Genomic DNA, 27988 nt, shown 5'->3' on the forward strand with positions numbered 1-27988 from the left:
CGCTTAACTGTTAACTATCATTCAAACACTATTACTACCTGGAAAAATGGATGCTACATTGTCTAGCATCTTTCTTATGCCTACACATCCCTACATATTTGAGCCGCGAAAATGTAAGACTACAAGCGTGGCAAGACAACTACAGTGAGTGCACGAGTAATATATATTTGAACTCAAGTCAAGTCAAAAAATGCCAGCATGTTGCAATGGAATTGTAGGTTAGCTGTTTAAGAAGTTGATCGCGAGAAGGAAGAAGCTGTTGGAATGTCTGCTAGTTCTAGTTTGCATTGATCGGTAGCGCCTACCTGATGGAAGGAGCTGGAAGAGGACCGGGATGCGGAGGGTCCAAGAGGATTTTGCACGCTCTTGTCTTAGTTCTGGCAGCGTGCAAGTCCTCAAGGTTGGGTAGGGGGGTACCGACATTCCTTTCAGCGGTTTTGGTTGTCCGTTGCAGTCGGAGTTTGTCCTTTTTTGTAGCAGCACCAAACCAGACTGTGATGGAAGAACACAGGACCGATTCGATGACCGCTGTGTAGAACTGTCTCAGCAGCTCCGGTGGCAGGCCGTGCTTTCTCAGAAGCCGCAGGAAGTACATCCTCTGCTGGGCCTTTTTGAGGACGGAGTTGATGTCGGTCGCCCACTTCAGGTCCTGAGAGACTGTAATTCCCAGGAACTCGAAGGTCTCGACGGTTGACACAAGGCAGCTGGACAGCGTGAGGAGCAGCTGTGGCGAAGGATGCCTCCTGAAGTCCACGATCATCTCTACCGTCTTGAGCGTGTTCAGCTCCAGGTTGTGTCGGCCGCACCGCAGCTCCAGCCGCTCCGCTTCCTGTCGGATATGCAGACTCGTCACCGTCCTTGACGAGGCCGATGACAGTGGTGTCATCTGCAAACTTCAGGAGTTTGACAGCCGGGTGCGTTGGTGAAAACTGCTGCCGACTTAAATATGTCCCCAGATTTGATGTATCCACAGTAGATCCCCTCCAATGATCGTTTGTGTGTAACCCCGCTTCCACCCACCCCGCCAGTGTTGCGTGCCGGCCAGTACATGGAATGATTTATAAAAGCTCCATACATCCATTTTCTACACCGCTTATCCTCACTTAGAGTCGCGGGTATGCTGGAGCGGGCGAGAGGCGGGGTACACCCTGAAGTGGTCGCAAGCCAATCGCAGGGCACATATAAACAAACAACCATTCGCACTCACATTCACACCTACAGGCAATTTAGAGTCTCCAATTAACATACTGTTTGTTTTTGGGATGTGGGAGGAAACCGGAGTGCCTGGAGAAAACCCACGCAATGAAATTCACCCAAATCGCGTTAGATTAAAATTGGTCCGTTTTACATCATACTCGCAGTTTGCTTGTTTTTAAAGCGCAAAGTAATAACTCTCCACACCCTCAAAATTGGACCATGGACATTCGACTTTGGAGGTTGAGTCAAGGTTTACTCTTGACTGTCAATGAATGTTTTGTGTTCATCAGTCACCGTTCAGTGCTGACACAGAAAGTACAACTGAAAGAAATCAATGGTGCCCCCTTACCCAGCTCAAGGGTTGAACTTGAAAAAAGAAGGAGGCGCAGGGAAAGTCCACGCTCATCTGGCGGGCACTCTGCAGCCCTGCACACCAGAACCACCAGCGACACAGACAGGTTCTATCCCCTTATCCCCATAACCTGACCAGTCTGACTACTCTGTATTATTACTGCACTTTGTGGACAATTTTATGTTAGTTTACAAACCGTCCAATTTGTGTAAATATCTGTTTTTCTGCTTTATTTGCGGCACGGTAAAACATTTTAACGCACTTTATTGTTGAACTGTTATGGAGACTATTTTCGTACGTGGAGGTACAGTATGTATGTAACTGTACCAACTGACTGTTTTGTTTTTTTCAGTTCACACTACACTGAGTTAAAACCAAGTCTTATTGGTGAAAATACTTGAATTAAAGCCTGCAGTATTACGACCAGTTGTGGTATGAGGACCGCTCTATCCTGTTCAAACTCTATGCAACTGGCCTGTGAGACCCGGTCAAAAATTCAAATTCTTTTACATATAGAATTTGAAGGTTGTTGTTGTTTTTTTTTTTTTAAAGTAGTCCAATAACTACTTTCCCTTGGTAATTCAAATAATACTAAATAAATAATATTACTTTTGGGGGGGGGGGGGGGGGGGGGAATAACTGGTAACGATAGCTCATTTCTTCATTGAAATGTTTTACATTACTAAATCATTTGCCCAACACTGGTCACAAGTGTGCATGCATATTAATTGTTCAGTCTGGGCGAGCAAGTTTATTTTCCGAGTGATCCCTGCGAATTATTCTGAATGAATTACAATGATTGCTAATAAATGTAGTCCAACCAAAGACAACGGCATGATAATTAATTAGGCTACTTATTCGCTACTGTAAAATGAGCGAAATGTGTTGTGTTTTCATTTCTTTCATGATCCAACAAACGTTGGCTGGGTAATTATTTGACTTTATGGGTAACTTTATGACTTTTTTGCTCGGGCTTTAATAATCATGCCACTTCTCTCATGGTGGTTATTCAATAAAGAGAAGTAAAAAGCTGTAAGTGAAACCGAAATGAATTTTTCAATTTAGCATTATTATTTTTTTGATTATTTGGGCGCGATGGTGTTTGCCGACGACAAAAGTGTCATTTTAGCTATGTGAGGTGTCCAGCGGGGCACCGAATTAGGGGAATTAGGGTCAACATGGCAACGACAAATACCCTGTTATCTTCCTTACTAGCCAACATGACTTTTAAGGTTTGTAAAACTGCCTAAAATATTTTTTTTTTTTTTACTGCTGTGCTACTGAAGCTTGCAATTTCCCATATCAGGCATTTTTGTAATCTGCCCCATCAGGGAGAAGGCCGAAGCAGAGCGAGTGGCCGGCAGCTCTCTGTTTAAATGAATATCAATCGTGACTCCCAGGCCGAGTGGGCCACCACCCCTCTTATAAACCCTGGGCTGCGATTGGCCCAGAGGAGACCAACCTGCCATCGGCCGGTGAAAGGCGCTGCGTCATTGTCCGTTCGGCTGCGTCAATGATGCTGAATAGCTAATGAGCCCGATCCAGGCCGAGGTGTCATCCTCTCACTATTCGCAGAGTGGCTTTGGACATGACCGGCAGCCTTCAGTCGGCCCGTAACTGGACCAACGATTCAAATAAAAGAATAGAAATGCTACAGGAACAGAAACATGGATTTTTAGCGTACTAACCAAAGAATACGTAGTGTAGGCAGAAGAGGACACATTTTCATTTGGATTACTTTTTTTCCCATTATTTTGAGTTGCGTTTTGAGAACCAGAAGCTTTTACGTCATAGGGACCGGAGTGAAGAAAAGCAAAATGAAACCAAGAATATTGCTCACCGGCCTGACAGCTTTGTTATGTTTCAGTAAGTATAGTTCATATTTTGACGTTGTTAAACTAGCTCTATGGCGGAACATTTAAAATGGGAACTGGGATTATCCCTTATGCACTCACTTTAACTTTTATGTGTGCTTGTATTAATGCTTAATGTTAATGTCAAATTGTTTTCATTTGCTTTGCATGTCACATTTGAGCATTTTATTATCATTTGCTAATACAGCTATTACAAAAAAAACAACAACATTGCAAGATCAATTCATTTCATTATGAAGGCCTTGCAGATTCAGTCAATATCTCCTTGGGTGTAAATATACTTTCACTGGTCTTCTATGTTATCGTACGCATTGAAATGGCCCTTCGGACTGCAAGGAGCCATATTTAAGAACTTAAACTTGAGTTGAAATTGACTCTACATGCCTTACTATGGGCCCTAGAACCAGTGATCGAAAAAGTCAATTGAAAAGTTACATTTAAAAACAAAGATAATTCATTCATTCCTGTTCATCATTTTAATGAATACAATGATATTGATTGGGCAAAATGTTAAAAAGTAAGTCATGTTCGAGAAGGATTTTTGGGGGTGCCTTAAAAAGGAGTTAAGTGTCCAACTTAATACAGTATCCGACAAAAGGTTTTTAGTGCAACTAAAATACGTTTGTCTTGAACTTGGAGGCCTCAGCTGGATGTGGGGGTCCCAATTATCTATGCATGTTACACATATGAAGTTGATGGCGTCGCTAAAGTAAATTAAAAGCCTAATATAAACAGACCAACTGCAACATTCTGACCACTTGCAAGAGCTGTCTCAAAAACGTGTCTTTAAAAAGATCATGTTCAATTTCGATTGGCACAGTCAGAGGGTCAATAATTTAACAATATGTTTATGATTGTGTTTGGAGTTGACGGTGGTGTACAACTACATCATTGAGATGGCAGTTTGGCAGTGCACCATTTTGCTAAAATGTCACCGCTATCAGCAGCCAGTTGTGGAGACATCCACTTGGTTAGCATTTCCAGGTGAATTTGACCAGTAACTGTTCTGCCCTCAAAGAAGAAGAGGTTTTAAAGAGTATGAAGGTATCGAGGGCCATTAGACTCAAAGTCAAATAAAATATCATTGTTAGGGAACCTATAGACAGCAACCTTATCAACGTGTTAAGAGTTAGTTTAGATTTGGGCGTGAACGATTAATCGTCTGTCCAATTTAATCGGGCAGTATTAGCCCTTTTTCCAATTTTTCTCTGTTTTTTTTTTTTTTGTTTGTTTGGTTTTTTTTACACTTTATCACAATACAACATAAGACAAAGTTAATGACATTCAAATTAAACATTTTTAAAAATGCCAAAGAATTAGCCGGCGCGGTTTTTGCCGATTTGTCTCTCTGTTGTAAAGTTAAAGAAATACTAAAGGACAAAGAATGGTAAAACAGTGAAATTAATTTAAGCATGACATGACGTGTATCTTTCTCTAAACGCTCCCAAAAACACAAAATCCAATTTGAATATGAGGATCCAAGGTATGATTCTCAGTCTAAATGATGCTGAGGTTGTCTTGGTTTTGTTCTTTCGCAGCACAGTCACCCAAACAACAATCGATTTGCATCACTGGTCTGGGGGGCTGCTGTGCAGACGGTGGGAGGCTCTGTCTTTTAGCTCAGACCACAATGAAGCGTTCAAGTCAATAACCTTTGACCTGTGTAGTAGGGGGTAGGACCGTGGGTCGTCCTGGCCAGCGGTGCAGCCTGTGAGGGGGGCACCGTGCACACAATAGGCTGCCCTTTTCTTCTGTGTTGGCTGACCTGACCGTCAGACCCTCGTCTCCATAAGATTACCACCAGTCTGTGCTCAGATTGAGACCTTATTCAACATATGAGTGTGGAGGTAATCTGCCTATAGCTGCCCATGGCCGTGTCGCCGCTACATCTCCTCCTCTCCAGGGTCTACGGTAGAGCAGACTAACAGAAACACCCCTTGATTTAATCCACAGCAGGGGCACAAAGTCACAACATAAAGCCCTAAATCCTAACATCTCTATCTGTAAATGATTGTGCTCATGAATTGAACCAAGTCAGCCTTCAGATTTTTTATGTGAATTTCTTCTGTGGCTCCACATTCAACAGTCGCTGTATGAGGCCTCCACTCACACTCTGCTTTGTTTATTGGGTTGGCAATTTGAGTTATGGGTGTAGTGTCCGTGCTATCAAGTGGCTATCAAACTTCGTATGTTTAATATTCGGAATGTGACATACTCGGTGTTTAAGGTATATTTAGACATGAACAATAATGCCATTGTTTAAAAAACAAATAATAATAATCCTCGTCTGTCCTTCTTATACTCTCCAAAACAATATTGCCTCATAAACAAGCGGTCAAAACAACACTGTCCTGTTTCACCAGCCACCATATGTAGTTTCAGCAATCTCCTCTGTCCGATGCTGAGTAAGAAGCACCATTAAACTACTGGTTTATCAGTTCATCCATCTGACCAGTAGCCCTTTTTTTTCTTTGGAAAAGTTGTGATAGATGGACTTTGGAGAACACAAGTTTGCAATCTAGTCAGGCCTGCGTCTTAGTTGTTAATTGGAGCAGCAATATGCTTTTATTTCGTTGTAGCTCGAAGCGGTCTTGAAGTATCCACACTGTGAGCTGACACTTAACTAATTAAAACTGGTAGACCCGCAAGGAGCCCCTTCTCTCCATCACAAGAGATTATTCCCGATGGATTTGTGGTGATTGGCTTCTTGTTTTTAGGCAGGCATTTACTGAAATGTAGTTGGGGTGGACCAGTAAGCGCGGCCTCTCGGAAGACAGGTACACACAGTATAAGGTCATGAAACCTGGTCCTCAATTAACATGAAAAAGTCGATGCTTTTTATATCAATGTCAGCTATGCATCAGGTTCCAGGATGCTAACACTAATTATTTAAAGTGTCAAGAAATGACTTTTTTCAGACATTGAACTTGGCCTCCACCCAAATGGTTCTGAATGGGACAGGCGAAAAGATGCGTGACAGACCCCCACCCACCCCCCACAGCAGTGACAAAAAAAGCATTAAGCATGTTTGCATAACATAACGCAGTGGTAAGAGCCTTGCAGCAACAAGAGTTTAACTCCCTTCAAGTGAATAAAAAGAGAAGCCCTGAGGTGATGGATTTCATGCCCATTCATCTATCTGGTTCTTTTTTGAACTGCTCCCCATACTACAACAGTTATAAAGGAAGATGTCATGGACAGTATGAAAGAACCTTCATAGGATCCGCTTTGGTAAAAATCTGAATGCTGCCTTGTCTGCAGAATTGTGCCGATAAATCGAAGAAAAAGGCCCATCTGAAACTTTGATCCCAGTCTTTGATATTTGTACTCAGCGTTTGGAAAGGTGAGTTAAAACCAAGGCACTCAGTCCAAAGGTTGACCATCCAATGTCTGAAAATGGAAAAACATTGTACAAATGTGAGCATGCTGGGCTTATCATCAGTTCTCACAACTTTTTATTTTGTATTTTTAATTTTTTTGATTGTATGGAGTGGTGTGTGGACATATGTGTGAAGTTCACGGGCAACAGTCAGCCAAACAATAGCAGAAGAGGGCTCAGGGAGTATTTCTGGCTGGACACACAGTGTACCTCCCCCATTCTATACATCCATCCTGAGTTCTGACTCTCTCATGACCCCTGAGGGGCTTGGGGTTACAGACACAGGGTGTTTGCGTGGGGGTTGTTGGACAACTCCCTCCTCCCTTTATAAAATCGCATTATTAGTCCTTCTCCGATATTGAAAATGGCCCGGTCTCAATGCTGTGCACCCACTCAATGCGCAATTTGCTTCATTTGGAGCTTTAATCTGAAAAGAAAACAAAGCAACAATCTGTGCTAATGTGCAAAGGCATAAATCTCACATCTCAAATGTGAAAAACAAATCTCTGCACTCAGCTTACATGGTTCTTCTTGACAATCAATCTAATCTAATATAACAGTCCAAGTAAAACCTCCAATAATAACAAACACCCCCTGCCAAAGTGTTTTGTTGACAGGCAAATATGACTCATCAAACTGTACTTTAAATGTGTTGTGCTGAATTTATCAGAATGGTAACTGGACAATGCATTATGTACAACCTCACTGCAATAGAGACATTCCCTTGACCAGGCTCATTATGATCGACGTAATTTGCAGTGACGCAACTGCACCGCATCACACGGCGAATGTTGTGAGTGCTAATTTAACTTCGCTTCATTCATTTAGCCATACTTAAGAGGAGCAAAATAATAGACACGGCGTTTATATGAAACGGAGCAGCTGTGCACCACTGCGAACTATAACCACAATCGTGAGACTATTACGAAATTTCAAGCAATGTTGTGCAGCTGCACCATCATTGCGAATGGAGATTACCTTGCTGATAGCTGTAATAGTTGTTTCATTTCCAATTGATTATATTGCTCATACATTTGAGAGGCAACTCTAAATTTCTGTTTTAACTATTGATATTTAGGATACAAAGTCAATGTACAACCAGCAAATTTCAGTCACATTGCAACTTGTCTTCAGCTCTTTGCCTCCTATGGACGATTAGTGTAGGTTAATATTGAAAAGTAGGGGTTTTTTTTTCTTTTCAGAAAATCCTTGCAAATCCTAACCTTGTTGATGTAAACATCACTCATAAACTCTGCACCAAACATCATGGTAGGCCCTTTCAACCTGCCAGGTTGCAACGCCATGCGTTCGATAAGCCACAAAATGCAACGCATGTCACCCCTTGGGAGCCCTGAATTGCATTACCAACACAGAGGGATGGGAAGATCAGCTGGGTGGGGGGTGTTTTTGGTCCACATCAGCTCATTCGGGGACAGCTGACCGGTAGACCCGCAATCGTGCTACATCTGCTGTGTGGGAGATTTCTCATTAGAAGGACGGGGGCAGATGCTTATGTCGTGATGTGACACATTAGTCCAAGCAATGACGCAGATCTCAAGGAGGAGGGCCAGGTGTATGTTGAACCTGTGGGGGAGCTCCATGGTTCTGTAAGCACCCAACTATCTTTTGAACAAAAATCTATCATGTGCACCGTACATGGCTAGAGGCAAATTTGCTAACTTTTTCAACATCCACTCTTGTGTTTAGAGTGGATGTTGAAAATGAATGCAGCACAACAACACAGCACAAAACGATCATTGTGCACACCCTAAAACTAACCTTTTGCTTTGGTGACAGCTTTTTTTGGGGGGGTAAGAATTGACTTTGCAATATTGTCCCCCTTTTGTTTGCACCAATGCTCAAAATCTCCTGTGCACATCCCTCTTTATATCGTCACATATATTTTCAATTGCATGTCGGTCTGGGCTCTGGCAGGCCTTCCCGAAGTTTTTGGGGAATGCATTCTTTTGTTGCTTTGAATCTATGGTTGTTTCTTTTTTTTTTTTCATTACAAGATGTGTAATCTTCTTGGTTCATCAGATTTTCATGTTTCCGCAGCATTGAAGAATTGACATTTTTTCCTAGAACTCTTGCTCTTTGTTACTAGATCATCCAGAGTCAACGCAATACTTTTTTTGTGGTGATCAAACACAATTTGCTGAAGAGCTTTCTTTATTTTGTGGCATCTGAATGATTAGATACAATTAGGTGTGGTTTGATACCAGTTTAGTCTTGTGTTGAAAGGAAATGAGAAATCAGTTGCACCTACAAGAATGTTCTCCCTATGAACTAGCAGACGTTTGAGACCAATCCAGAGTCGAGTTCAGCTGCAAGCTGCTTTGTCTCGGCTGTGAGAGCGGATGGCGTGTGGGTGACAGTGAAAGTTCAAGGGAGGGGTGCATTTGGCAGGACAGATTCAAGGCTCCGTCATGACATTGATCGGGCATTGTGCAGGTTCAAGTGCAGACAGCGATTGTTCCAGCTTGGCAGCTGGGAAGGAGACGGCGGCCGTTCTGAGGTCTTCACGGTGTTTTGCATATGAGGTCAGTAACACGTTAAGGCTGAGAGAAAATGGAGAAGAGTAGTTGGTGTCGCCAAGGTCACAGAGGAGAGGGCACACGGGTGCGACGGAGGAGATCTGGTGGCATGGGAAAGTCACCTCTGAGATGGATCTGAAAGAATGGAGAGAGATGGGAGGGGTGGAGGGGATGCATAAGAAGGGGCAGATGGCGCCCTTTGGGTGCATGGTGGTTGACGCAGTTTTACAGAGGTTACTGGGGGTTGGGTGCAAATAACCATAGTCACAACGCCATTGTCGCAGTAGGCCCCTTGTTGTATAGACGTTCTCCTAAACTTGACCCCTGCGACTCTTGCCAGTGTTCTCCTCTTTAGTTTTAAGGTATTGTCGTTGCCCTCTCTGCCTAGATGGGTCACTGGCATTCTTCCTCTATTGTCGTTCGCCTTCGTAAAAGTGATAGAAGCAGCAAATCATCGATCAAAGCACAAGTGCCCACTGCATTTCTTTGGGGTACCTCTTTTATGCTGTCCTCTCTATAACCATTAAAGTCCTGCAATTTTAGTTTGCTTTCCTCCATGAATCCAATGTGGATTGTGCAACTGTTTATACTGTAGCTCCCTGAAAGAGAGCTCCTCTACATTGTATTTCAAATGTCATTAAATCTCATTCATTATTGAAAGCATAATAGAGGAAAAGTGTTGAATGGCTGGTGGAATTAACACTGAAAATTGGTCATGTGAGACTTTTTTTTTTTTTTAATTTAAAAGCTGTGGATAGATTATTTTGGATCACGATGCTCCTCCCACATCCCAAAAACACGCATGGTAGGTTAATTGACGACTCTAAATTGTGAATGTGAGTGCGAATGGTTGTTTGTTTCTATGTGCCCTGCGATTGGCTGGCAACCAGTTCAGGGTGTACCCCGCCTCCTGCCCGATGATAGCTGGGAATCTATCATCTTCTCCTCACTAGGGTCGCGGGCGTGCTGCGACCCTAGTGAAAAAAAAATCCCAGCTCGGAAAATGAATGGATGGACTATGCATCCATCCATCCAGCAGGTGAGCTTTAGCCTATCCCAGCTCGCCAAGAGGCAGGGTGCAGCCTGGACTGGTTGCCAGCCAATAGCAGGGGCCTCTATGCAAGAGAAATATGCTTGTTACGTCAACAATCTGTGATATGACATTCACTATTATATACAATACATACAAACGTGTATATGCACAACTAACCTCCGCATTTGGCAAAAAAGGTCAAAACACTTCCTTCCAGCACAGGCTAATGGTAGAGCCCTATAGCAGGAGACCAGGGTAAGAGCATCTGCAGGATCTTTAAACATTGTTTTACACAAGATGCCTTCAAGAACTGCCGAAGATGATTATACATGTATTTCACTTTTTTCCAAAGACAACACCCATAAAGAAAACATTTGAGCAAATTCAGCTTCCAATCATCATCAAATAAAGCCGTATTTTAGAAACGTTAGTACAGTTGCATAAACCAGATTACGTTCAGAGATTGGAATTTTGCTTTTTTTTTTTTAATAATTGATCTCTACCTGCCCGTTCTCTTTCCCAGGTGCCTGCTTGGCCTCAGAGCTGTCTTTTCTGCAGGAGCCCCGAGATGTTATCGCAGTGAGGGATCGTCCGCTCATGTTGGACTGCAGCGTGCGGGGCGAGGAGCCCATCCAGATTACCTGGCGTAAAAATGGGGTGCCTTTGATCACCAACCCTCGGGTTCAGGTGCTGGCAAACGGCACCCTGTTGATCCACAGCTTTCAGAAACGCAAAGAAGGCAGCGATGCTGATATGGGAGAGTACGACTGCGCCGCTCAAAATCGCTATGGCATGCTGGTCAGCCGTAAGGCCAAAGTCCTGTTGGCATGTAAGTGTATGACAGTGGATGACAGCCCTAAACTAACAAGGCCCAGATGGAGAAGGAACCATATTTGGTCACTTAAATGTGCGTTGATGATATGTCCTGTGGCCTTTGGATATTTATACCCATGCTCTGACGATAGGCTCAAAAACTCTAAAAGTGACCACCCCATGGAAAAGTCACCACGTGTTGCCTAGTCCTTTGTCAAAACATTCATTAGTCTTTGTTCTAAATGAGGCTTCAGAGGTGAACACCTCTACATGATACCTGGCAACCCAAGGACCTGACTCTTTAGAGAAGGCGACCACATTTTCATTCCGGATAAAACCCATTGATTGTGTATAACATTGTTCAGTACTGTCCCTTTACTGAACACAAACAGTATTCAACGTTCTCCTCCCCACCCCCACGGACCACCACTTGGGTCACACCCATAAAAACAGGGGTTTATGGGTAATCTAGGAGAGTTATAGCTATCTTGTCTTACCGCAACGCAATGAGTCTCCATGGTGATCTTCTCTAATTTGCTGCAGCCCTTGTATACGCTCGTATCGATTATGGGCATCGAGTCATGGGAAATCCTTTATGGGAGTCGAGAAAGTGGAAATACCATTTTGGGAACCATTGACTAGAGCTATTACTGAACAGAAGCAGATGCATGTCCACCATTTTTTTAAAGTTGGCACAAATTGTTATCAAGCTATCATAACAGTTCACTTGTTATAGGACATCTCCCCAAACAAAATGAATATTTTTTTCCCATTATTAATTGTATTCTATTTGTTTTCCCTCTCTTAGCGCTTCCTAAATTCCACACCCACCCTATGACCATGGCAGTAGACGAGGGCGGAGTCGCACGCTTCCAGTGTCAGATCAATGGAATACCTGAGGCCAACATCACCTGGGAGAAAGACAGGGTGCCCCTGAGCACCAGTAACAATAGGTCCAGTATACTGTATAGGATGTGTATCAATTTATGTATTTGTCCATATTTAGTCACATAACTCATTGAAATGTCACTATTGTGGCCATGCGGCCACAGGTCAGCATAGACCTCTGTGGTATTTTAAGCGGTTTGCGCATTGATACGGTATATTTGACCAAAATATAGTCACACTGTACAATTGTTGACTGACGGTTCTTCTAATATTACAAACAACTCTTTTATTCAGTTCTGCAGAACTTTAAAACGCAACCATATTCGTGAGCATATTGTTCAATTAAAGCATTATTGTTAAGCACAAAACGTTCTTTTTGTGAAAGGCAGACTTTTAGATTTACTTTTATGTTAAGGATTCTAAGGCTTGAAGAAGAATGTTACAGTTTTGTATGTTTATATGTCTTACATTGTTACATTCAAGCTATGTCTCATAAATGTTAATTGGGGAAAAAAAGTTCAAATGCACATGAAAAATAGAATTAAAACTGATGTTTCTTAAAAACAATTGATTAGTAAGAAGGCGCACCGTTTTGCAAGATCCAGCTATTACAGTATTTACTTTAGTATGCCTGATCCTACAGTCACTGTTTACTATTTATAAGTGTATTTATAGTGTATATAATGTGTATGACATTTCATAATTAATAAATAAAAAAGCACAGCTGTAAAGCTAGAGAGAGATCACTATTTTGCAATCAATAGGTCATAGGGCTTTTACACTAGCTCACTGGCAACCAACTTACACTGGCAACCATGTTGCCAGTAAATTATTACAACCTTGATTATCGTGTTTACTGACAACAGTTGTAAAATCAATGTTTCTATTCATTATGGCGCTGATAAGTTACACAAGGTAAACGGGAGCTTTTAGCACATCAGTTAACGCCTAACGTAGCATACAGCAGAACTGACTCGGATGTCACGCTATTGCACACAACCCACAGTCAGGGTTTCATGGGGGGGGGGAAGGGGGAAAAAAAAAAAAACAAGTACAATATATGTGTAACACGTGAGTTAAATAAGACACAGATTCACACAAACTAAGGGTAACAAACACGCAAAATAAATGTTAAATTAATCCTTATCATTCATGAACATTAAGGATTAACGTCATTATTACAACAACAGTTCAACATTTTATGGCGCAATGCATGCTGGGAGCACAAGGCTTCACAATGCTATTGCATTAAAAAATACAGTAACTCTCTGCGTGACGTCAGCCAAAATCCCATGATGCAGTGGAAACTGTAATTCATTACTGCAAAATCACTTTAGAGAATTTTACTGTAAGGGACGTGGTAAATAACTGTAAAATATATGGGGATGGCTAACAGTGCAACTTTGCTGTTATCATCCATTTGAATAAAACCTACATGAGCTGACAAAAGTAGTACAAAAATCCCAAAATTGATATCCCAGCTGCACCCTGACTTAATCTTCCGATTCCCCACCCAGGTACACTCTTCTACCAATGGGGATCCTCCAGGTGACAGGCGTGAGACAGGCAGATGTCGGGGTGTTCCGCTGCGTTGCCACCAACATTGCAAACACTCGCTACAGCCATGAGGCCATTCTCAACATCACTGGTACGTGGTTGCCCATGTACAGTACAAGTGTTGAACATTGGCAATATCATTGGTAGATTGGGAAAACAATTAACTACAGTACATGATGTCACACCGGCTGTTACAGCTTGAATACATTCACCCTTGCAGGGTTGGATAAATACATGGGCTTGCATGCCTCTTGCTACTCTAAATATGTTTTAATATCACTCATTCTTTAGGTGGAGCTGTAAGAACCTACAAGGAGCCAGTCATCCTGTCAGGACCTCAGAATCTAACCATCACTGTCCATCAGACCGCCATCTTGGAGTGCATTGCCACAGGAAACCCAAAGCCTATTGTTTCCTGGAGCAGACTAGGTAACACTAGTACACTCAAATATAGCAGGCGGACGTTGAATTTTCCAAACCATGTTTTTTCTTTTCTCTCCATCAGACGGCCGCTCAATCGGGGTGGAAGGTATCCAGGTCCTTGGAACGGGGAACCTGATGATCTCAGATGTGTCTCTGCAGCACTCTGGTGTGTATGTATGCGCTGCCAACCGGCCCGGCACCAGGATGAGGCGTACCGCGCTTGGCAGACTTGTGGTACAAGGTCAGGTCAACTTTACTATTGACTGTACTGTACATGAGTTGATTATGGTCCTAAAATCTCTTCTCATAAATGCCATGTCATCCAAAAGAGAGAAGTCCGTTTCATTTGAGTTGTTTGTATTATTGGAACAGTATTGTTCTTCTTTCATTCATTCATTTTCCATAGCACTTCTCCTCACTAGGGTCGCGGGCATGCTGGAGCCTATCCCAGCTATCTTCGGGCGAGAGGCGGGGTACACCCTGAACAGGTCGCCAGTCAATCGCAGGGCACATACAAACAAACAACCATTCGCACTCACATTAAACGCCTACGGGCAATTTAGAGTCCTCAATTAACCTACCATGCATGTTTTTGGGATGTGGGAGGAAACCGGAGTTACCAGTCCTCAGAACTGTGAGGCAGATGTGCTAACAAGTCGTCCACCGTGCCGTCAGTATTGTTCTCTTGAACAAAAAACATATGATATTGTAACCATCAACTCATCTAAATCGTGCACCTCTAAGTATTTACAGTGCAATATCATCACCCTAGGCCAAAACCTCTCAAGCCTTTATAGGAACACTATGACTATGACCAAACTGCCTCATCCATGTCTTTATGGACCTTGTTTTGTGCATTGGTGCGCAGTCATTCTGGAAGAGGAAGTGACCCTCCCCAAACTGTTCCCACAAAGTCGGGAGCAATGAAGTGTCCAAAAGCTCTTGGAATGCTGAATTCTTCAGTGTCCCTTTCACTGGAACGAAGTAGCCAATATTTTGGACAATTCCGTGCTTCCACATTTGTTGGAACATTTCTTCCACTTCTAACATGGCTGTGCACCAGTGCACCAAGCAAGGTCCAAAAAGGCATAGATGAGAGAGTTTGGTGTAGACGAACTTGACCGACCTTAACAGAGTCCTGACGTCAACAAGATAGAACACCTTTGAGATGAATTAGAGCGGAGACTGAGAGCCAGTACTTCTCGTCCAACGTCAATTTGTGACCTCACAAATGCGCTTCTGGAAGAATGTTCAAAAAAATTGCCATAAACCACTCCTGAACTTTGAGGAAAGCCTTCCCCTTAGAGTTTAAACTGTTGTAGCTGCAAAGGATGGACTGACGTCATAGCGAACCAAGGCAGGTGAGCGAATACTTTTGGTAATATAGTGGTAGTACACTGTATCATATTGTCTTAAAATGAATAATGACAAAAAAATATATATCTACAGCGCTAGAATTAGTTCTACATATAAATCCAGGTTTCATGTGTCAGTGTAAATACTGACCTCGAAAAACTGTCAACGCTAATTTAGAGGTTTGACGCTTTCCGTGCAAGCTTGATATAACAAATATGTCCAGTAAACCCCTGTGCACATACAGTATAGTATCAAAAAAGAGGCAATATTGGAGTCCGATGTGCTTACAAAACAAAAAATGACAGGAAAGAACAGTGTTACTATCTAAACAGTATTTTCTAACTCATGTCAGACTGAGAGTAAGAAGGTAAGCAAGTGAATATATTGCATATCCTCATTCTCAGCTGCAAACATACAGGCTATGTTGCAGGCTTTGTTAATTGACTCACGCATCTGCGGCCAGTGCGTGTGTGTGTGCGCGCGTGTGTGTGTGTGTGTGTGTGTGTACTTGGCCATGTTTATTTGCAGGCAGTGAGTGAAAGGGAAGGAGGGTCAAAAGCAAAGCTCCACCCTTCCGTCTCACCTTTGCCCCTGACTCCTCAGTGGGGGCGGATGTTTCTAACATGAGCCCGCCAACGCCTCCACCCCGCAACACACACACCCACACACGCCAACAACATAATTGTATTTATCCAAACGTCAACGTCCTAGTTCGTTGCACAACAATAAGTAAGACACCAGTGTCCCTCTGTTTGTGTATTTGCATCCTGGTGGGAGGAAAGGGGTGTGGGGGGGGGGATTGTGGAGGGCTACTCATGACATGTACTCATCCATCACCCCGCAGATGTCCACAGCCTCAGTCCACTCGTATTTCTCAGTGTCATTAGCTGTGTTTTAATCGGATGTCCTGCGGCCGGGTCATTAGTAGCTCCCCTCCCAGAGCAGTAAAGGGCCGAATAAGGGGACAGGACACAAACACTTGCTGGGATCTCATTACTATTCTATTACAGTATATCTGGGTTCGCTTCAGAGTTAATATAGGCCGGTGGGAGAAAACAAAGGAAGTATATGAAAAGATTTTGCAGTCGTTCTCGAATATAAAATGCTCGGCAAAGTCATTCCATTTTCTGCCTTTTAAATACACAAGACAATACATAACCACTTACTGGACGCAGCAATGGAATGAGGTTCGAAACAGTAGGTATAAGAAAAATTCTGCTCCAAAAAAGATCATATTTTATATTTTGATTGTCAGAATTAGCTTTCTGCCTGAGTCAAAGCTTTGTGTGATCATTTAGATGGAAGGAAAACAGCTACAAGCTACTCAGTGATAACCAGTGACCCATAAAGATCAGTGCCGCCCTCTCTAGGGAAAGAAATCATATTTGGTCACGTTAAAGAAACAAAAAATGGAAACTGTGCCTTGTTTGGAAGGCATTAGAATCCCGTAATTCATCCCAGCCAAACAGGAAAAAGATCATTTTTAAAAGTGTCCATTTCAATATAATACAATGCTGCGAGGTGTTTCAAGATAATATCTTATTTAGCGACGAGACAGTGACAAAATATGAGCAACAATGCCGTTCAGCTTGACCTGACTGTAATCTAAAACTACCCTGATAAACGTATTGTTAAACAAATAACTTCTCCGATGCCAACATGATTATCTTTGTAAAGGAAGAGTTTTAAATATAGGAAGAGTTTTAAATATAGCTCCAAAGATGACTATGACATTTTGAAGACAAACCAAACTCGATATATTTATACGTTTCTGGTCATTTTTAGAACACGAGTCTACATTGTATTCAAAGAATTTTGCTTTGCAAGTGGAGCATAGGGAGAATGGAATTCATCTCTAATTTATTCATTAATTTATTGATCTCGTTTCTCCATTGGTTTATAGGCATCCGTTAACACGCCCACCACAATGTCGCTTCCTGAGTGTGTAAATTGAGCTTAGAACTGAAGATTTAACTGTAATAGACGACAAAATCCACTTGCACATATTGTTCCATCATAAGATAAAAATCTGTCTCCATTTAGATATTTTGGAAAAGGTTGTAAAGATTCAAGGGAACCATTGCAGGCGTTCACGGTGATGCGTCTCGTAGTGTAGAAGCGAGTGTCTCCCTCCAGCTGGAATCAAGTTGAGTGGGATTCTCGCGAGCAGGTTTCAACTTTCTCACAGTCTTGCCATCAGCCCATCTGCGCGCATGCGCGTCCACGGCCATGGTCAGGGAGACGGGACAAAGAGGAGAAGAAAGAGCGAGACAAAGCAGAGGATGACGAGATTGTCAATACGCCGCAAAATGGATCGGGAGAAAAAGGGGAAGAGGGTGTGACCGGTGATCTGTGACCTCTCACCTCTAACCTCGACAGGAGGACCGGAGGGCATAAAAGTGTGAAAACGCTCGAGGGGCGGGAGGAGGTTCTGGGACGGACATTGAAATGAAAGGAGGAAGGAGGTGTGGCCGTAGAGTTAATTATAGAGGGTCGGAAGATGGATAGCAACCCACGAGGGTGGGTGTTAGCTGCACACACAAAAGATTGCCAGCCAATTTATTGAATAGTGTTTCAAAAAAAATACCAAAATAAAATTCCCTCCCTCCGTCTGTCTCGGCCTTCGTAACCCCCTCCCACTCTGATTTTGCCCACAAAGTCCTCCCCAAAAAGATATGCAGATCTTTTATCATGCAGATGCCGCAAAGGCCATCAGTTCTCATAAATTATATCAACATCAGCAACTTTCCCACAGACGGAACTTGACTATAGCAAATACATGTGTTATTCCAAAAGAAAATGTTAACACCCTGTATTATGTGTTTTCCCTCTGTCAATTACGCATTTAAATTAATGAGGAAAGTTTTACTTCATTTTATTTATTTATTTTAAATATTGGACTTCTGTTATTATTAACATCATCATCAGGAGGAAACATACTGAATATAAAAGACAATTTCCACGACAACGTAAAGTGCTTTCCCAGATGTACGGATGCAAACAATGGAAAAGGGGGACAAGATTTATGAGCTGCGGTAAAACTCAAGGTCAACAGAATCACTGATCAATACACAGTATGGATCGACTGATGCGCAGTCAGCTGAGGACAATTTCCAGCGTGACGTTGGGACATTCTTTTTACTCAATAAATACACAAATACATGAAAGTTGTCACATCTACATGACACGCTGATCATGGTGTCACACACCCGGCCACACAATTGTCTCATCACTCATTTAGATGTAGCTTTAAGCTTTAAGCTTTAAGATTAGGCCAAACAAAAAGGTCAAAATCCCTGCCTGCTCCGATGGAGGCTCTATTAATATGCACGTCCATTGTGATGTCAGTGTGTGTGTGTGTGTTTGTGTGTGTGTGAGAGACAGAGAGAGAGAGATTTCATTTTTCCTTTTTTTTTTTTTTTACCTTATATAAAAGGAGTGAGATGCAGAGTTGCGTAAGAAAACAAAATGTACAATGTCCTCCAATAGTGGGAGTATTCATCAAAAACTTGACAGAGGTTTTTATTCCTAAAATGTATATTTAGTATAACTGCAGGCCACTGTAACATTATGCGGTTTGAACATTAGTAGTGCACTTAAATATCCATCCGTCGATCCACTTTCTGTACAGGTGAGCTGGATCCTATCCAGTTAAAATACATTTTTAAGAACTGTATTTAAATGATCATTTGCATTGCATATAAAGCTTAAAATGTGCATATAATGGTTTTTTAAAAAGTACTGAAATAAATGTTTGACAAGAAAACGTTTTTAATGATTAAATGAAACTTACTGTAAGTACAACTTAACGGTACTGTGATACTTTCACGTACCACTAGAGGGAGCCTACGCATCACTAGTGGTACTTGTACCACACTGAGAAGCACTGGTTTGTATAATTAGAAAACGACACTTAATTTAGAGGGGGGGGGGGGGTAGACAAAGAGAAATTTCACCTTAAATACTTTAGGGTCCATCATTAATGAAGTAAAGAGTCAAACAGAAAATAAGGGAACCGGTGGGCCGCCATTATTTTTCTCTGTCAATTAGGATGACAGGATGATTAATATGAATGCTCACGATTTTAGATCATCCATAACTTTTGGAAAATAGGACTAAGCGTGGCTGTTCCAGCATGGGAGACATTTACTCACATAAATCCAAGGTGGTATTTAAAAACGACTAAATTAGAGTTGTTGTTTGTTTTTGTTGATCAAATGATATGAAAATGACCCTCGTACATTTGTGATCTGTCCCTGATTCTCCACAGCACCTCCAGAGTTCCTGCAGTGGCCGCAGTCTGTTTCCAAACCAGCAGGGGGCAGTGCCGTGTTCACTTGTGTGGCACAGGGTGTGCCCGAGCCTCACCTCATCTGGCTGAAGAACGGCAAGGTTTTAATGCCTGGACACAACGTCAAGTTGACCAATAATAACAGGTACAGGGCGAAAAAGTGTCACATAATGTGACAATGTCTGTGATAATTGTTTATTTACTTTATTTACTACAAATGACTTTCTTTGCAAGTCACAATTGATAGGCTGCACTCTTTCCATTTCATGTTAATACCACACGGGGGCAGCACTTCACCACACAAGTTCATTGTTCATCATTTATCTCTGCTTATGTTATACACTATTACATTTGCTTGACTTTATGGTAACTCAATATCATTGTAATTACATTCAAGGCAACGTTGAGGTCGATTTATATTCATTGGTCATTCCAGAATTGGAGGACATTTTAGGTAGCCTGCGACAATTTTGACAAACAGACCTTTTTATTTTTATTTTTTTAACTAATTTAGGGTTTCAAGAAAAAACATATTATAGACCACCATATGATTTGATTCGTATTAAAATAACTTACTACAGCTACAGTTCCATTCTGTCTCAGGACAACTATAATTTACGAAACAAGCGTATATTTCTGTATTTTGTCCATGGATTGTTTGAAATGTCGGGAGGGGGCCAATAACATTTCCTGTATTGTAAATTGGGAGTGTAGTATGTCAAGGTCAAGGCACAAGCTACACTATTGTACTGGCCTAATTGCAGTAATAGACACCAAAGCGACTGTTTACACTTGTGTCATTATCAAAATTGAACAAGTATGTTCCTAAAATGCAGTTTACGACAGAAGGAAATTCAGTTTACGACAGAGTTCTGTTCATACACTTCTGACCTTGGAAAAAGGTAGGCTACATGTTCGCTCAGTAGGATTTATTTTGTACTCTAAGGAGAGAAATGAACTGCTCTTTCTGACAGTGAGGGGCCAGGGCACTTGCGGTATCACTATCCAAGCGCGTGTTATTCTATCCATGTTTTCATTGATGTGTCACTGTCTGTAAACTGATCAGGCTGCGTTATCTCGCCAGTACTCTGGCCCTGACCCGTATCAGCTCTGAGGACGAGGCCATCTACCAGTGCATTGCTGAGAACAGCGCCGGCACCAACCAGGCCAGCGCCCGGCTCGCTGTGGCCCAAGCTAAAAACCTGCCCGCCGCTCCCCAGGGCCTCTCGGTCAGCGTGCTGTCCACCAGCGCTCTGCAGATCTCATGGAGCCAGCCACCCGTCGAAGTCACTGACGGCATCATTGGCTACGTGCTGCATATCCGCAAAATAGGAGGTATTATCACAAAGTACTGTCGTATTTTAACTCATTCACTGCCAGCCTTCCCAGATAACATGGATATTGGACTTCGAAAGCCGTCAATGGCAGTGAATGTGTCAATAATATTTGCTCGTATTTATTACAACTAAAATGGTGCTGTGTTCGTGCTTTCAGAGCCGGATGCTTTGGAGCTGCAAGAAGCCATCAGCAAAGGCGCCTTTCAGCACGATGTGAACAACCTGGAGCCAGCCACCACCTACTCGCTTTATCTGAAGGCCTATTCACCCCTTGGAGCTAGTCAGCAGTCTCGCAGTGTGGTGGCAACAACACTAGGTGGCGGTAAGGATACTTTCGTACTGAAACATAGCCTTCAGAGAATATTTCTTTATCTCGGTTCGCTTCTTGAGCACTGTCACTGCCCTTGAGCAATGCTTTGATCCCTCAACTACTCTTGCCACCTTACCATTGGTATACAGAACATCACTTGCTGCATAAATCCTATCTATAAATTCTGTATACGTGAGTTAATTCTGGATTCTGACAAGCACTGGATATGAAACAGAATGGAAGTTTAACATGCCCCCGAGCAATTAATGTAATTTAAGGTTGTTATTATTCCCCCCTTTCTGCGTAATGTTCGTGCTATATACAGAGATAACAGCTGAGATATTCATCAGTCTTGTTTTTATTTACGATGAAGAAAAACAAAGATTATAAATATCCATGTCAAATCCTCTAGGCAAATACATCATCAGCGCTCAACTCTGTTTAAAGCGGCAGTTGGGTTTGTTATCCATCCATTTTCTCCCGCTTATCCGAGGTCGGGTCGCGGAGGCAGTAGCTTTAGCAGGGACGCCCAGACTTCCCTCTCCCCAGCCACTTCATCCAGCTCTTCCAGGGGGATCCCGAGGGGTTCCCAGGCCAGCCGAAGGACGTAGTCTCTCCAGCGTGTCCTGGGTCGTCCCCGGGGTCTCCTCCCGGTGGGACGTGCCCGGAACACCTCACCAGGGAGGCGTCCGGATTAGATGCCCCAGCCACCTCATGTCGATGTGGAGGATCAGCGGCTCTACTCTGAGATCCTCCCGGATGACCGAGCTTCTCAGCCTATCTCTAAGGGAGAGCCCGGACACCCTGCGGAGGAAACTCATTTTGGCCGCTTGTATCCGGGATCTCGTTCTTTCGGTCACGACCCACAGCTCGTGACCATAGGTGAGGGTAGGAACGTAGATCGACCGGTAAATCGAGAGCTTCGCCTTTCGGCTTAGCTCCTTCTTTACCACAACGGACCGATACAAAGTCCGCATCACTGCAGACGCTGCACCGATCTTCCTGTCGCTCTCCCGTTCCATTCTTCCCTCACTCGTGAACAAGACCCCAAGATACTGGAACTCCTCTAATTGGGGCAGGATCTCATCCCCGACCTGGAGAGGGCACGCCACCCTTTTCCGACTGAGGACCATGGTCTCAGATTTGGAGGTGCTGATTCTCATCCCAGCCGCTTCACACTCGGCTGCGAACTGCTCCAATGAGAGTTGGAGGTCACGGGTTGATGAAGCCAACAGAACCACATCATCTGCAAAAAGCTAAGATGCAATACTGAGGCCACCAAACCGGACCCCCTCTACGCCTCGGCTGCGCCCAGAAATTCTGTCCATAAAAGTTATGAACAGGATCGGTGACAAAGGGCAGTCTTGGCGGTGTCCAACCCTCACCGGGAACGAGTCCGACTTACTGCCGGATATGCGGACCAAACTCTGACTCCGGTCGTACGGGGAGCGAACAGCCCGTATCAGGGGGTTCGGTACCCCATACTCCCGAAGCACCCCCTACAGGACCCCCCGAGGGACACGGTCGAACGCCTTCTCCAAGTCCACAAAACGCATGTAGACTGGTTGGGCGAACTACCGTGCACCTTCGAGGAACCTGCTAAGAGTGTAGAGCTGGTCCACTGTTCCACGGCCAGGACGAAAACCACACTGCCCCTCCTGAATCTGAGATTCAACTTCCCGATGGATCCTCCTCTCCAGCACCCCTGAATAGACCTTACCATGGAGGGTGAGGAGTGTGAGCCCCCTGTAGTTGGAACACACCCTCCGGTCCCCCTTCTTAAAAAGGGGGACCACCACCCCAGTCTGCCAATCCCGAGGCACTGTCCCCGATGTTGCAGAGGCGTGTTAAGGCCAAAAAGGCCCGATCGGGCTCCTTCTTCAGTTTGACGGCATCCCTCACCGTTGGTGTCCACCAACGGGTTCGGGGATTGCCGCCACGACCAGCTTACGGCCACAGCTCCGGTCGGCCGCCTCAGCGATGGAGGCGCGGAACACGGTCCACTCGGACTCGATGTCCCCCGCCTCCCCCGGGACGTGAGCAAAGTTCTGTCGGAGGTGGGAGTTGAAACGCCTTCTGACAGGGGATTCCGCCAGACGTTCCCAGCAGACCCTCACAATAAGTTTGGGCCCCCCACCATCGGAGCCAACTCACCACCAGGTGGTGATCAGTTGGCAGCTCCGCCCCTCCCTTCACCCGAGTGTCCCAAGACATGCGGCCGCAAGTCCGATGACACGACCACAAAGGCGATCATTCGAACTGAGACCTAGGGTGCCCTGGTCCCAAGTGCACGTGTGGACACCCTTATGCTGGACAAGCCGTGGTTTGTTATCTTTCTGTTAAAACAACGAGATAACAAAAATATTTGTATTATCCAAGCAATGATGTTAGTAGGAAAAAAAGGTGTACCCTTTACAGCTATATATACTACTGTAATTTTAAATGTATTAAATATATCTTCCTCCTTACTCCCCTTCCATTGCGGTGTTTATGCAATCACTTTTAATCTATTTATTTCTGTCCCTCTCTGTCTCGCCCCCGCCCAGTACCGACCCCTCCCACCTTCTTCACCAAGGTGGTGAATTCTAGCGCTGTCCAGGTACTGTGGGAGCTCCCCAGCAAGGCGGGCAAAGCTGAGGGCTTCAGGCTGTCCTACCGCAGGGTCCCCAATGCTGACTTCCAGGGACCCATCCAGCTGCCCTGTCACATCAACGCCCACATCGTCTCAAGTCTGGGTACGTACTCTATGTGCGAAATCTATTGCACATCAATAGCATTCGCCGAATACTGTTTTAAATATAGTATGAAACCCCATTTAAATATTATACATTTCAAATTGGGCTTGTTATTAACGACATTTCCGCACTTATTGCATCAAACAAAACATTCAAATGTATTGTTTTACCCCAACCCTGACCAGCATAAGCGGTGTTGAAAACGGATGGATGTATTGTTTGTGAGGATTCCTTCTCCTTTACTTTTTTTTTGCATCCATCATTCCCCCATATTTGTTCACCACAGGACTCACCATTGGTTACCATAACAACAAGTGAACGCATTCAAATGGTACTCACAAAATAGCTCCGGCTCGACAGCTGTCTACTTTGCCGAGCTATGATTGAGAAAACAATTTGTTGCCTCACACATGAACGGTTGTGAGCTTTTGATAGCAAGCATTCATTGATCCCTTGCTGATTTTCCAAACCCAAGTGTAAACAGCGTAGCAAAAATATGTGGCATGACAATTTCCTCATCAGTTCACCCCTAACTCCTCTGGATGAGCCAGGAAACAAGGCCAGAGATTATGAGAGAAGTGAATAATAGGATGTGCCTCTAACTGATGGAGTGAATTTATGCCATGGCATGAAGCACTGTCATCTCCAGTCTGAAATCAATATTGTTACATTAAAGAGTGTTGTGAATTGCTCTGGAGAGTCAAAGGGGAATCGTCATTAAAGTGTCTGCGATTCAGTACATTTGATGGGATGATGTGACATTTTGTGAGCTTTTGTTGAGTTGTTCCTTTAAGTTGGTGCACATTGTTATTGTGTCTATAATGCGTTTATCTTTATTCAACCTGATTGAACTTTCCATAACTTTGCAATCACTGTCTTTGTGGAGGGATTTTTATTTGTTTTATTTTATTTTTTTATCAGCTCCTGTCTTGGATCTACTTTAATCTGTGCAGATTCCAACTATTAGCCGTAGTTTACTATATTTCTTGACGTTTGTATAACGTGAAAAAACAAATGTGTATTCCACATCACTAGTTACCACTGGGCTGCTTTCTTAATGAAATGCCTGACTTTGACTTATCCCAAAGCTAAAATGGACCTCCGCCGAGGTCAGTCATTATTTGGTCACGACCAAATGGAATACCCCTGTAGGTACACCACCTGTATTGTATTCGTTATTCACTGAGAAAATTATTGTCAGATTGTAATTAAGGAATAAATATTGCAATTTGAAAACAATTGGGAGGGGGGGAAAAAAAAGATTCAATCTATTGCATATAACTCATTCCCTATGTTTGTCTTTTAGAACCGGGTGCAGTGTATGAAGTCAAACTGGTGGCATACAATGGAAATGGGGAAAGTGACTGCTCCAAGAGACTGGTATCATTGGCAGATGACGCCACGAGCGCCCAAAACACCGGTGAGTCCGAGTACACAACTTCCTGTAGCTCCTCTTGATCCCACGGCGGTGACAAAGTTGTATGATTTAGGACTTTAGGGGTCCTTTTGTATCATTCGATCAATAGCGGTGAAGACATACCCAACTGAATTTCCATTTTGAATACCAAACAATTTGACAGATTTAAGTATTTGAATTAATTGCAGTTGTTATCATTCAAACGGTGATCATTGTTTCGAAGAAAAAAAACTAATATTGTAAAATAATTAATTAAAATCCCACTGGAGAGAGCCTCATTATGTTGTTGCAATGCAGCCATTTTGCATTCACGTAATAGCAGACAGCAAACCAGGCGGTGTTATTTCCGACATATATGTATGAATTTGTGCAAGTGTCGTAACTATTGCAATAAAGATTGCCTTTACGAAGAATGCTTGCAATTTTAAATCGTAAATAACTTTTTGAAAATGGGACTTTCAGTGTTTAGTTTATATTTGTACTGGTTTGTTTTCTACATTTCATTCCAAAAAAAAACAACAACAACATTTCTTTCTTCAATTGAGTACATTTAAAAACAAATTCAATACTAATCCATTAAGGCATTGAAGACACTGCGTCTTTCATTTTAAGATCTGTCATGTAACTTATTGGATGAATATTGATCATTGCTGTAAGGTAATTGTGTCTGCAATATTTCAAATGCAATCAAATTGCGCCTGCAGGTGAGAACACACCGTGTCAGTGTAGAGACGGTGAAGCCTCTTTGGGCAGCATTGTTATTGGCATCCATATTGGCACTGCCTGCATCATCTTCTGCGTCATCTTCCTCATGTTTGGGTATCGCCGTAGGTAGGTGCCAGTTAACGCTGTTAGATTGTGATCGGTGTATTTGCCGCTGCACTGTATACTAGCAGATCTGTATTCATTCCTGGAACGTGTTTGCAGTTTGTTTTGCGCTAAGGGGACTCAGGAGAGCTGGTCTGTACCAAGTGACAACACAGGGCACAATGGCAGCCATAAGGAGGCAACAGACCGTCCCAGGATGGAGCCAGTGCCTCAGGTAGTTAAAAAAAATAATCATAATAATAATAATAATAACAACATTTTGCAGATGTACAAGTGGTTCTGAAGTCGCTGTATTCTTTCTGTGGCTATAAGTGCTCCAAACATCTGCTACATTAAAATGTACAGTATGTAGGTTGACTGCTGTGTTTACCTATGCTGGTCTTCCATCAATAAAACAGGATCCAGAAACCACAGAAGGGTTTTATAGTAGGATGAGAAGGAGAAATGGGGGAGATTTTATAGAGACAGGAAGGCCTTCCTCTTTTTCACATAACTTCTCAATAAACGCGATCCAGCAGTTTAATTTGTGACATGGTGCATGTGGCAAAATATTTGGGACTTTTAAATCAGTCATGGGTGGGATTGCATGCTTTCGGGAACCATTTTGGTAAGGCCATTTTCTTTTCTGTTTCAGCATGACTGTCCCCCAGTGCACAAATCAAGTTCCATAAAGGCATGGTGGCATGAGTTTGATTGGGGATCATTTTTACTAGCCTGTACAGAAACTGAGGCTTGCAAAGAGGAAAGAAAAAAAAATCAGGAATTACTTAAAGTTGAATAACTTTTGTTTCAGTAGGAATTCACTGAAAATTTGGGTTAATTAATGCACATTGGGTCGTGTGTGTGTGTGTGTGTGTGGGGGGGGGGGGGCATTTAGTTAGTTTTATTAGCATAAAAAAATGTCAACTTATGTGAAGCACTTTATTAGTTGATTATGAATTGATTGTCTTCCTTCTCTTATGTCCTTACTGTCAGCAGCAGGCGGTTTGTCCGGCGCAGTGCCAAGTCGTCATTGAGCAACACTCATCAGGTCTTCCTGGCACTGGCACAGGCTAGCACTGGTCAAACGCCCCCGTAACCCTCCCCCAACCCTCGCCAACATTCCCTTCGCCTCTCTCCAGCTATTTGCAACTAACCTAATGAACACAAAATCTGCTGCTAATACCAGAGCTTACAAAAATGTGACATAGTGGCAGCATATTAGCCCATTACTCCCAATACCATGTCCCTACCTCAAAGTCAAACCAAAGCGTATTGCCTTTATTGCCTGTGTACCAGCATAGGTGCATGTTGAAAAAGCCTTTAAAGAGAATTGTCACTGCAGATTCGGACCTGTCAGCTTCTCAATGTGTGTACATCGTATATACTGTACTGTAGGTCACATCAGCTTGCTTGTGGGAGACTGTTCTATAACCAAAATGTTTTATATTTCTCAGATCTCACCTGGCACGCTGACATGTGAACGCGTACACCACATTATGCCAAATATTGATATTCGACTGACTCTCCAAATGATCTGTCGTGACAGAACTCTTGACATTGCCTTCAGTTCGTCTGCAATAATAAGGGAAGAAACATAGCGGCCTTTGCGAAAGCCTTACTGAGGTGACAGTGTCATCGTTAGCGATGATGGTCTTTCACTGTACAAGAAGCCATTTTTA

At 43.1% G+C, this 27988-nt stretch overlaps 1 protein-coding gene across 1 annotated transcript; it reads left to right on the forward strand.

The window, feature by feature from the left end:
• Positions 1-3366: 3366 nt before the first annotated feature.
• On the forward strand, positions 3367-27383 carry si:ch211-57n23.4 (immunoglobulin superfamily DCC subclass member 3). The gene is made up of 14 exons (XM_061665633.1): positions 3367-3415; positions 10896-11201; positions 11994-12138; positions 13591-13721; positions 13922-14059; positions 14136-14294; positions 19680-19845; positions 20785-21035; positions 21195-21359; positions 23894-24082; positions 25389-25502; positions 26204-26330; positions 26427-26541; positions 27306-27383. The coding sequence occupies exons 1-14, from the start codon at positions 3367-3369 to the stop codon at positions 27381-27383; spliced, it is 2133 nt and encodes a 710-aa protein (XP_061521617.1).
• Positions 27384-27988: the final 605 nt, after the last annotated feature.

The sequence above is a fragment of the Phycodurus eques genome, chromosome 20 (genome assembly GCF_024500275.1).
Source record: "Phycodurus eques isolate BA_2022a chromosome 20, UOR_Pequ_1.1, whole genome shotgun sequence".
Taxonomy (NCBI): Eukaryota; Metazoa; Chordata; class Actinopteri; order Syngnathiformes; family Syngnathidae; genus Phycodurus; species Phycodurus eques.

Excerpts from the sequence above, each read along its gene's own strand:
- si:ch211-57n23.4 (XM_061665633.1), top strand. The coding sequence starts at position 3,367 with ATGAAACCAAGAATATTGCTCACCGGCCTGACAGCTTTGTTATGTTTC. Across the intron at positions 19,846-20,784 it reads AAGTTGACCAATAATAACAG|TACTCTGGCCCTGACCCGTA; the intron begins GTACAGGGCGAA and ends TTATCTCGCCAG. Across the intron at positions 26,542-27,305 it reads GGATGGAGCCAGTGCCTCAG|CAGGCGGTTTGTCCGGCGCA; the intron begins GTAGTTAAAAAA and ends TACTGTCAGCAG.